Raw genomic sequence first — 12,315 nt, forward strand, 5'->3', positions numbered from 1 at the left:
AATTGGTCGTCAGTTTTGCTTGCCTTGTGACTTCCCGTGGGCATAGCCACGTCTGCCTCTATGGGCGTATCTGTTGGATGACTGATATTTATTGTCTTGGTACGTGCCGCCTTGTGCTTTTTGACCATACGAGGAACGACCGTATCCTCTGAACTTGGAAGATGAGCCTCTAAAGGGATGAAAAGACCGATGGTCCTTACTTTTGTCCTTTAAAGAACTGATGGCTCTGGCTGTGTCTGTGTCTGTCTTGATTCCCTTCAAATGATCGTCTATCTTCTTTCCAAAGAGATCTTGTCCATCAAACGGCATGTCTAATATCTGCGCCTGGACTTCAGGTCTAAAGTTAGTAGCCTTCATCCAGGCCTGCCTTCTGAGCACTGTGCCGTGCGCCATCTGCCTGAAGCCTGATTCGGCCACATCAACCGCTGCGTCGATCATGTGATCCGATGTTGCTTCACCATCCGCGATTATCGATTTTGCCTCCTCCTGGAGCTCTGGTGGTAATTGTTTCTCCAATTTAGACATGCGGAGCCAAAGCTCGCGATCAAACCTTCCGGTCATGGCCTGCGCATTGCCCGCTCTGATTGTAAGCGATGCAGAAGATGATACTTTCCTGCCCATGGCTTCCAGTTTACGTCCGTCCTTATCCGGTGGTGCCGACAACGGTGAGGAGGGGTTGGCGAGTTTCTTTCTGGCCGCCACTGTAATAACCGAGTCTGGTTTCGTATGACCTCTCAAACAAAGTGGTGCCGAATCCGGAGCTTTATATTTCTTTTCTGGCCTGGACACCAGCGCCGGAGTCGATAAGGGTGTGGATAGGATCTTGGATCCGGAATCCCAGATGGTATCGAGGAGAGGAATTGTGGTCACTGTCCTCCTTCGTTTGTCCCTGTGCTCATAGAGCACTGATTTCCTTTCCTCAGAAGAAACCTGAATTTTAAACAATTCTGCGGCTTTACCTATAATGGTGTGGAAAGAGACGAGATCATCCGGCGGTGAGGCCTTGCCCGGCGAGTCTCTCCTCCTGGGCTTCTCGACTACGTAGTCATCCCACTCACTGGATGCGCCTGGCTCCTGTGTTATTTCTCCTTCTTCTGGTTCCGAGAATTCTCTAAAAGGATCCTCCTGCCAGTCTGATACCGAGATGGTGGATGGTACCATAGTAGGGTCCACATCCGGAGATCGCGGTCTGTGCGATGACTGTGGCGACGGGACTCTTGTAGGTGAAGCACTGTGGGTGCTGCTCCTTGGTCTTCGAGCAGGTTCCGGTGATCTCATCCGTTTTTGCGGTCTACTCCTATGAGGAGAACAACCAGATGTGCCTGGAGTCGGAGATGACTCTCTAGGAATAATTCCTGATTCTATGGGATCAATCGGGATTTGCTTCTCCTTTTGCCACCTGTAAAATTCTTCTACAATCCTCTGCACGGATAACATGAGTATCAGGTCATGAGGGTATTCGGATTCTCCCGTGGACGGTTGCCAAGGAGGGCTGTATCGTTTCGGTAGGGGACCGGTGAACTCTTCCACCACTTCCGCATTAGAGAATTCTTCCTGAAGAATTACATCTGGAAGTTCTGCCATGTGACCCAAAGGTGAAAATTGCTGTACCAGTGGTTCAGTCTCAGTATTCTTCTCAATGACATTGCTTTCAATGACAGGAGTTTCAAATGTGGAAGGCAGCAATTCCTCCGTAACTGCCGAAATTTGTGGTGCCGCTGAAGGTGTTATGGACGATGCTATCTTCGTCGACAAGCATCCCGTATGAGATTTCGTCGATGACTGAGATTTTCCCGTCGACGAGGGCTTCGCCGTCGACGACTGAGGTTTTCCCGTCGACGAGGGCTTCGCCGTCGACGACTGAGGTTTTCCCGTCGACGAGGGCTTCGCCGCCGTCGACGAGAGCTTCGTTGACGAATGTGGAATGCGTTCCGTGGACGACTGCGTCATGGATGAATGCTTCGTGGACGAGTGGTGTTTCTTGCTCGTCGACGATTGCTTCACGGTCGACGTGTCCGATGACGATGATCTTACTGTCGACGATGTCTTAAGCGTGGTCGTCGTCGTTGCTGGTTTCGTCGACGGTATGGCCAATGACGGGCCTTTACCTTTCCCTTCATTCGTGGGCGGTTTCCCCGCCGACGACTGCCCCCCCCCCCCGTTTTTTGCAAACTCCTCCTTACCTCTGGAGGCAGATTTTGCTGACTTTTTCTGGCTTGGTAAGTCAACTGGAGGCAGAAAGGGTATCAATTCCAGCTTCCTCTTTTTGGACTTGGGAGAGGAACTCCTTTCCACTGAAGAGGCCCTTCTCTTTGAAGTTTGTCTCTCAGATGGAGTGCTGGATTGGACAGGAGCTGTTCTGACAGACTCTTCGTCCGAAGATTGATCCCTGGATTCCAGGTAAGAAAGGAGTCTTCTATGCCTGTCATGAAGGGTCTTGGTGGAAAAGGTTCTACAAATCTCGCATTTTTTAATGTCATGTGGGTACAGACAATAAATGCAATGCTCGTGGGGGTCTTTGTTGTAAACCAATTTCTTTTTGCACCTCGTGCAGTCCCTGAACAGGGAAGGCTTCCTGACAGCCTGAGGTGCCTCCATTTCTGAAGAGAAGTTCAGTCGACTATTTTGAGAGGAAAACAACAAGTTTTGTCTCCCAGGTTAATTGGAAACAAAGCCCCTGAGAAGGGGAACAAAATGGAATATATTTACCAAATATATTCCACACAAAAGTAGAAAGAATTTGAAAAAGCTCAGAGAGCTTGAGGATTCCCTGTGTCTGTTAGACTGCGGTGAAAAATCTAAAGATGGCTGCCGGGGGCGGAGCTTAAGCCCTGCCACCTCATTGGCTGGGGCCATAAAGGACCAAAGTGAGGTGGAGGGACTACACAATGAAATGGCTCATAGGCCATCATGGGCTATGTGCATGCACTGCTAGGTAGCAATGTGTGTATATTTAAAAAAAATATATATATATATTATTAAATTTATCACCGAGGATTCCCAGTCTGACGACGGGGAATATTCAAGCATCTGAATCTATGAAAGATCCAATGCTGGAGAAATTTTTGTTACAATGTAGATTTATAGAAAAAATTAAAAAGCTGGATTACTATTCCAGCATCCTCTTTGGTCTCCCCAACTATGCTTTCTGTCCTCACAACAAGATTAACATTGCTACCATGACTCTCTTTGAACTTGCTCACTTCACACCTACTTCCTCGTACCGTCACCAGGCTGAATGGCTGACGATGCAAAACAGGAACTTCCCTGGTTCACAAATCTATCAATGCTAAGGCACCAATGTATCTATCCTCCTCTATCCAACTCTGCAAGCCTTCTCGTAATCTCTGCTCTGACTCCTTGACAACCCTAGTGGCTCCTTACCCTCCCTGTGCTTCGTCTTGCTCCTTCTTTTTATTTGCTCCACTTGCATGGAATTCTCTTCCCACCGACATCGGAGGAACAGTCCACACCGATTTGTTCAAAACCAAACTAAATCGTACCTCCTCGCCTCCAAGCTACCCTCTTAACCTACCTCTCATCTGCCTGATAGCCAAACGTTTTCCCCTGCCTCTAACCTGCCTCTAACCTGCCTCTGTCCTCGGTCTTCAGTTCAGCACTTCACTCATCATAGTCACATCACGAGTACAGCTGGCTGTACCATCTACCTGCACTTACAAATGTCCAATGTTCATTGTTCTTAATTTATGTGTGTCTACTTATGGTTTGTCCCTGGTACCTGTTCCATTTACTCCCCTCCACAACCTAATCAGAATGTCCCTCAAACCCACCATATTGAACGAAGCTCACCGCTTCCAGTCAAATCTGATTTCTTATCTATTGTACATTTTTGAGTGATCAAAAGAGCATTGTTTGTTCCTGCTGTAGATAGATAAAATAAATAAAATAAATACAATAACTTGGCCTTCGGCAGGGACATGCGCTTGCTTTTGCTATGTCTGCATTATCTCAGCATGTTTTCAAGTATATGTTTTCGACTCACTCTGCAGGGCACACCCTGGATGTTCTGATCTCCTCAGACCTCCCCCTCTCCAACCCTCTTACAACTCCTCTCTCTTCGAGTGATCACTTTCTCCTTTCCTCCCATCTTTCTCTCTCTACCCCTCGGGCCAAGCCAACTCCAGCACTATCACCTACCTTCTCGGTCATCCGACCCATGAAGCGTGTGTCAGTGGAGGCTTTTGCCGCTACTATCTCTCCTCCTTCTGCACCTTTGGCTGACTCACATCCTGACACAGTCTTTTCTAAACTCCATCTTTCTATCTCTGACACTCTTGATGTCATGAGGATCTACTTGAAGCTCAAATCCAAATGCAATTCCTGCTACGACTCTGACCTCATCACCCTCAAACGCAAGCGCAAGGTGGCTAAGAGGAAGCGGAGGGCTACAGGTGCACCCTCTGACAAACTCCAAAGGCAGTACAGACTCTCTGTCCTCGCCAAGAAGAGAGCACACATCCAAGCCTGCATCGCTGTGGCATCTAACAACTCGGCCAAACTCTTCAAAATCTGCAAGGAGCTGGCCAACCCTGCCACAGTCTCTACCTCTCCTGTTCCCTTCCAGGCCCTCTACATGGCCTTGGCTTCTCATTTCATCTAAAAAACTCAGGACATCCTGGCCACCCTCTCTTCCTCTTCCTCCTCCACTCCTGGCCTGCCTGTGGCCTTCTCTCCTCTTCCCTTCTCTCCCTTTCCCCTGTTCACCCTTGATGACATTTCGAGACAAGTCCGATCTATGAAAGTCTCATCAAAACAGGTTCTTCCCTGTTGTTCCAGAACCATCAAGGACCACATTGACACCCTTTCTCCATTCCTAGCCGATTTCTGCAAACAATATTTTGCCACTGGAACTTTCCCCTACCCCTGAAGCACTCCCTTGTGCACCCACCCTGTCCTCAAGAAGCCCTCTGCCGAGCCTTCCTCTCCAGCTAACTATCGCACAATCTCTGTCACTCCTTTCCTGGTCAAACTTTTGGAAAGGCTAACCATCTCCCAGTTTAACCTTCATTCTGAATCAGTCGGTTGTCTACATGATCATCAGTCTGGCTTCAGTGCGACCAGAAGCATGGAAACTGTTCTCTTGAACATCCGTGAAGACCTGCTCTCCAACCTTGATTCTAACCTTCCTTCTGTCCTCATTCTCCTCGATCTTTTTCTGCTTTCGACACAGTCAACCATGCCATCCTGCTCAAGCACCTCCATGATAACCTTAGTATCACTGATCAGGCCCTGACCTGCCTGACCTCCTTTCTCACTGACCAACACTCTCAGGTCCAACTGGGGTCCTTCCTCTCTTCTATCCCCCTCTCTACCTGTGGTGTTCCCCAGAGGCCTACCCTCTCTCCTTGCCTGTTCAAACAATAACTGGCACCTCTTGCCCACCGCATCGCTGCACTCTGCTCCAACTTTCAGTGTTATGCGGATGACACCTGCCTCTTCTCAGGCTCCCCTCAGCTGCCTCTACTCCTTCCCTCATTCCTGACTATCTGTCTGCAATTCAGGAGTGGTGTGCCACCAATGATCTATGCCTTAATGCAAGTAAGACAGAGATCATCCTCATCAGAACACCAGCTCACGCCTTTCCTCTCTCTCTCTCTGGCTGCCCATTTTGGGACATCTTCCTGCTCCTACCTGTGAGGCTAAGAACCTTGGGGTCATCTTCGACTCCACCCTCTCCTTCTCTCCTCACATCTCAGATGTCTCTAAGAAGTCAAACTATAAACTGTACCACCTCAGAGGTATTCTTCCTTTCCTCACTTTCCCCCAGAAGCTCACTGCTCCAGAGCTCTAGTCCTCTCAAGGCTGGACTACTGCAACCGCCTCTTTCTAAATCTTCCTGCCTCTACTTTCCGTCCTCTTCAACTTATCCACAACAGGACTGGGAGACTTGTTCTTGGGCTCAAGCCGTATCTCAAGATCGTATCTCTCCAGCTCTGAAATCTATTCACTTGCTCCCAGTGGCAGCAAGGATCAAGTTCAAAACCATCTGCATTGTCCAGAAGGCTTTCTGGGGCCAGGGACTGCACTACCTCCAACTCTCTCTTCCTGGGTATCTCCCATCTCTGGCTCTCCACTCATCCACCTCCAACTCTCTGATAGTCAGCAGCTTCTCTAAGCAGAGAGTTGGGGGCAGATCTCTTCCTTCGGCTGGGGCCTCCCTCTACAACAGCCTCCCAGCCTCTCTCAAACTTGAGCAGAACCATATCTGGTTCCAGAAGCAGCTCAAAACATTCCTCTTTGCTTCTGCATCTCTCCTCCTCTCCCCTGCTGATGACCCGTATGTTCCACTCTTGTGTCACCTGGGCCCCTTCTGAACTTGGGCCCAGGTCCCTGCCTGTTCAGTTGCACCTGGCACTGCCTCTTTGCTCCTCAGCACTTGTGTTCCTATCTGTAACCCTCTCTCTGCACTCATCAGCCACCCGTTGGCTGCACATTCTGACTTCCTGCACTTCACCACTCCCCTCCTTGCACTTCTCCCCTTTCCCTTCACTGCGCTACCGTGATCTGACTGACACAAGGCCTACTAATATTGTTGTTTTGTCCTCCCTCTGTTTCTCCCTCCTTGTCTTGTTGCACCTAGAAACACTTTGTGGGATGTATTCACCCACTCCGCTATGCTATGCGGCATCACAATGATAGTATGGTGCAAAGAACGGCAACAAGTGCAGCAAAACTCTTGTGCGTGCCAAAAACCTACAGAAAACTGCATTCTCAAGCACTCAAAAAGATGGATGCACAACCAGCCACCCATGGCGCATGTGTGGTGGAATAGAGCACACCCTGCAGAAAATGTGCCAGCGGGCTCCATGACCAGCAAACAAGAGTGCAGCGAGAGAAGCAGCGCTTTGCAAATGAAACTCCAAAATGTGCCTATAAATGACATTTGCTTTGTTGCTAAAAACTCCAAAATGCCTATAACACAACACTTCTCAGCATTCAAAATCTTGCTTGGCGCTAAAATTCATGTAATCTAATGAAGCATTGCGAACATACAAAGTCCTAATGTGAAGAGCAAAACATTTCTTCAGAAAAACTGGATTGTCTGTAAACTGACAGCCCCTGTCAAAATCTGGGTGCAGTACCCTGGGCCACCTGTGAATGACAGCTGTCAGAGGAGCTTTTGAGGAAACTTCAAAGTGATCTAAACTAAAAAGTCTGCCGGATTAGCAAACATAAAAAGGATTGCGGCTAAAAAGAATACAAATCTCAGTTGCTTTTTTTCCACAGAGTTAAAGCTAAGAAAGTAATGTATTTATATTTCATGCAACAAGTTTGGTATTTCCTGGATTTTTAATTAAGAATAAATTAGCTTGGCTGAGCTGCAACCCTTTGGAAGTGGACAAACAGGTTTCTCCCAGGGGGAGGGATATTCTCTCAGCAGAAAATCACGGGGAGATGATAATTATGGGTTAACCCAGACTTTTGTCTACAGAAAGAGAATGAACAATAGCAGACCCTTCAGCCCAGGAAACTGAGGTGTGAGAGGGTCGTACATGGCTCCTGGAAGGAACTTCCCCAAGGAGGGGGATGCTCCTGGACTCCCAGGAGAGACAAAGGGGTGGAGCCAAGCGACCACCTGCTGTTAAGAATGAACAATGAACAATTTTCAGAGACTCATAACTTGTGATTAAAAGTGGTGAAAAATCTAAAAAGGACAAGTTGTTAATGTAATTTCTGGCTGCACGTTTAGAACTGTGTGACATGTTCTGGACAGGAATGGCAATATATGTGGTTTTATGTGAAATGTATTAATACTAGAATTGTGAAAATGTACACACACATCCCTATGTTAAACACACAAATTTGTGGAAATTTCCATAAAGTTTGGAAATTGAGTTCATAGTGAAAAGGACAAAATTCTGTAGAAAGTTGAAACAAGATACCACAGCTGCAGGATTTTGAGGAACAGATGCTACATAAAATATGGAATCTTGGTGTGTGATTTGTGTAAAGGTGAGCAATGTAGAAATGTGTATTTAGTATAAAATTCAATTTTGAGACCAGTGGCTAAAGGGAGGTTTTTAAGAACTGTAAAGCAAACCATAAAATGTAACATCATACGGCCTTGATCCAATCACTCAAATGCAAGTCGGAGATGAAGTTTTGATCCAATCCCAGCTCACAGGGCCAAGTTTAGCTAAACCGGCCCATACACCCACTTTGTGATGTCATTTGAAAAGATAAATAGAGACAGCCGACAACACATAGGGACTGACTGATTCACTCACTTTCCTGATTCCGGCGAAGCACTCTGATCCAGCATTCTACATCCAGCTTTAACATCTTTCCAGATCCAGATGCCAGGACTCTTGCAAAGTAGTAGAGAACTATTGACTTTCTGCAAGGCCTAATCCTCAAACTTATTCTTGCAACCCAGTGAAGCACTGTGGCGTGAGAAGGCCTTTTGAACTAGTATCTTGAAATTCTTTGGCTTGCTATCACAAGGCTTGCCTGAGGAACTCGCTATCCAGCTGATTGAAATATCCACAAATAAGAAGGACAGATCCTGTGCAAATCCAGTGACCGGCCTAGCTGATACGACCTGATGTGCTGTTCTTCCTAGACCAGATCCAATCCATGACCAGAACTGACGGTACAATTCAATAACTTATTTTGTAAGTATTAATAGGAAGAAAAGTGGCCCAAAGCACATTTGCATTGTCTTATCCCAATCTCAACTCATCCCGTTTTTAAATTCATAATCATAGTATTGTCAGAACCTTTTGTGCACTGATGTTCTCTCACTTGTTTTATAAAATCATGAGTCATTAGTGATTGTGAGTAACTCAAGTAAATTCCAAAAAGAAATAGTGCATCCACCACGTAAAGGTTATAACTCCCTCAGTTTTTATGATAGAAATGAAATTTCAACTCCTACTTGTACCCAACATCCTTAACTATCAATAGAATTACAGCAAATATTGCATAAGGAAAAGTTTGCTGCGATTTTACATTCTGAGATATGTTGCACGTGTAAAATAGCTTTCATTTATTTCCCACTTGTACTTTGAGATTTCCCTTGTTTTCTTGTGACTAAACCATTGCTTGTGATTGTGTGCAACTGTTCAAAGCGGCTCCCATAAAATGTATAACAATTTAAGTATTTTTTACCACATTTGGTGCTTTTGCTCAGTCAATTCCAAAGACAATTGCAAAGCCATTCTGACAGCTGAAAAGCCAATTCTGTTTTTCTCTGGTGTTTGAAGGCGGAAGGTGGGACTGATTCTCTGTTTGATTTGTGCTATTCCTGAATACCTGCTCTCTCCTTCCATCTCTTTACATTGCCTATTGAGGAGTTGAGGGGTGTTCCGGGGGGAACCGCTAACCATAGTGCTATCTGTTCCAAACCAACACAAAAGTATTATTTTCTGTGCTGCATGTGTTTTTGTGCTTATTACTTGTTTCCTAGTGTATTGAATAGATTATTCAGTGTTCTGTCACCCCATTGGTGATTGTTGTTTACCTATTAAAGTATATTGTGATTACATTTTAAATTCATACATAAATATTTACCTTTGCAAACTAGCCTGATTCCTGGTTCTGTGTGACCGGGGGGGGGGGGGGGGTGCCAGGCGAAGGGTGTGATATGAGTGGTATATCGTTCAGAATATTGAACTTATAGATAATATAAATAAGGGTTTCAATTGTGCACTGCACGCTGGTCTGGACTTGGGTGGGTTCCGGATTGAAATCACTTACAACTTGTGTACAGGTGCATTATTAATGCCATATCATTTTATATCATGTAATTAAGTTCACCTATTAAGTCAGTTTGCTCTACAAGGAACATCATGGAGCATATATAAGGTGAGCACAGAGTGTTTCCAGGGTATCGCCAATATTTTTGGTGTTTACCAAATTTGGAGTAAAGGATAGAATTTGAGCAAACTAACAAACATGGTAAAAATACTGTTGATAAATAGAAACACATTCAGTTTACATCTGAAAGTGCATTAAGAATCTTTTTACGTGATTTGTATTACACCACAATGTACCAAAGTCCCTGTCACCATTAGAATTAAGGCGTAACACAGAAGTCCAGACCTGGAGTAATGATTTCAGTACAGTTATCCAAGCCGTCGTCACCTCCCACCTGAGTGCTGACAACGCCGTTCTGATAGGAGTCCCAGATGCCACTTTTGTCCCTTCAAAAGACATCCAGCATGCTGTGGCACACCTCATCACAAGACTACATCACTCCCATCCTCAGGAAGCTGCACTGGCTTCCCCTACAAGCACACCATCTGAGCAAGACTTCCTGCATTACCTACAAAGCAGTGACAACCAAAACACCACTCTACTTGTCAGAGAAACTCACCATCTCTGGAGGCCATACCACCAGAAACCACAGCATCACCAGACTGGAAACAAAGGAGGGGCAAAAATAGGAAATATGCCTTTTCCCGCTATGCATCCTATCTCTGGAACATGCTACCCTTGCAGAAAAGACTTCTTTCCTGAAGACTCTGCTGTTCAAGGAACATGTCGTCAAACACGGACCGCTCCACTCAACCCTTTCTCGCCCTCTGGAGCACTCCCTTCCCCAGCTCCACCTACTCAGGTTGGCTCCTCAGCTACCCCTGTTGCCTTCTTGTAACCCCTGGGTGTGCCCCCGTTTAAGAGCTCTGTTGTGTCCCAGAAAGGGTTTTGGCTTTATTCATCCCATGCATATATACATGCACATACACACATGCAAAATGCAAATGTATTCCATCATCAGAATCAGGCCCTCAGTGTCTTTTTCTGAGAAAGAGTACTCTGCAGACTAAATGCAAGCAACTTACCATACATTTTGCCCTCATCCGATAAGATGATTTTCCGCCTTCCGCAGGGTGGGTAGATTGCCAGTGCCTCCTGGAAGCTCTGTTCAATGTCAGGGCTCCAGACTCCTTCTGCATCATTGTCCATAGGTTTGTCCCCACTGTCACTCATCCTATCTATGTCCTCAGCAGGACTTTCGCTGCCACTCCAACTGCTGGGCTCAATGATGGCGGTGGGGCTCTCCAAGCCGAAGCCTGGAGTCTTTAAAAAACTTGAATCTAAAAGATAAGCATATAAAACATTACATTACAGGGATAACCTGGTGCCTGTCACTTCTACCGTTTTATTTTCAATTCCACAATTCATTTTGAATGCCCCTGTCAAGCATGTGTTGAGAGGAGATAGGTTTCAGTTATTGGGCCTCATTACAACCCAGGCGTTAAGGGGTTAACGGCGCCGTAAAAGGTGTTGGCGCCGTTAAACCCTTAACGCCTGATTATGAGGTCCCTTTGCGGGTTGCACTTTAACGCCTGCTTTTAGCAGGCGTAAAAAAACCAACCCGCAAAGGGACCTAGGAGCTCATTACGGCACCGTAATTTACGGTGCCGTAATTAGCGCCTTCCCCATTCCCATTGAGCCCTATGGGCCAAAAATGGGAATGGGGAAGGGGCCATGGTGAATGGGGAATTACCGTCCCGCCAACCTTGGAATGGGGCGGTAATTCCGCCATTCACCATGGCGGACCCCGAATGGACCATGGTGCTAATAGCACCATGGTTTAGGGCCGGGGTCGTAATGAGGCCCATTGTGTCTTAAAATCACTGGGAAGAATGCAATGTTGAATTTGCTATATTTTTCCTATGAGCTTTTCCCAATACACAATTATTTATTTGTTCATTGTGTTCCTGTTTTCCACTATTACAAGCATATACAACCTTAAATACTATAAATTAGATGTCTGAAAATCAGTAAGCTCGAGCTGAATGTTTTGTAGACCATGTTCAAGGCTGTAGACCAGGCGAGTTGTCTCAAAGACCCATCACGGGTCTGGAAGTATGTGTACATATTTAAATGTATTTCCAACAAAAGAACCAAGACAACTTGTCAATATTAATAATATTAATTTATTGTATTTAGTTCACATAATGAACTCTTTACAAAACATTTTTATACAATTAATTAATAAACAGTTCAATTCATCATTTTATGCAGATTAATAAACATCTGCTTAGTTCTTCACAAACTAAAGCCATTATTTAAAATATCATTATGCTCATACAACCTTTTTTGCTTCTGTCATACTTTACACTTCCATGCACAGATATTTGCCTTTTCAGGCTATCGATAATAGCAATACAGTACATTTCGCAGGACACAGCCCTCCCTTCACTTAGCGTCCTTGTTTACCGAGCAATTGGAACTTTCTAATTTAGCTGATTTAAGTGCCCACTTTGCATTTTATTTCACACCATGGGTGATAAAGCACTATCTGAACTGTCTCTGTGTCGGTATTTAGACACTACTTCCGAAACT

At 45.6% G+C, this 12,315-nt stretch overlaps 1 protein-coding gene across 5 annotated transcripts in view; it reads right to left on the reverse strand.

Annotated features, from left to right (window-relative positions):
* TEAD1 (TEA domain transcription factor 1) overlaps positions 1–12,315 on the reverse strand; it is a 791,559-nt gene that overhangs the window by 609,881 nt on the left and 169,363 nt on the right. For all 5 annotated transcript variants that reach the window (XM_069623630.1, XM_069623632.1, XM_069623634.1 and 2 more), the window contains one exon: positions 10,806–11,060. In XM_069623630.1, the coding sequence (XP_069479731.1) occupies positions 10,806–11,060 (255 nt within the window). The remainder of the gene's footprint in view (positions 1–10,805; positions 11,061–12,315) is intronic.

This window comes from Ambystoma mexicanum, chromosome 11 (genome assembly GCF_040938575.1).
Source record: "Ambystoma mexicanum isolate Mex_15411 chromosome 11, UKY_AmexF1_1, whole genome shotgun sequence".
NCBI classification, from domain to species: domain Eukaryota; kingdom Metazoa; phylum Chordata; class Amphibia; order Caudata; family Ambystomatidae; genus Ambystoma; species Ambystoma mexicanum.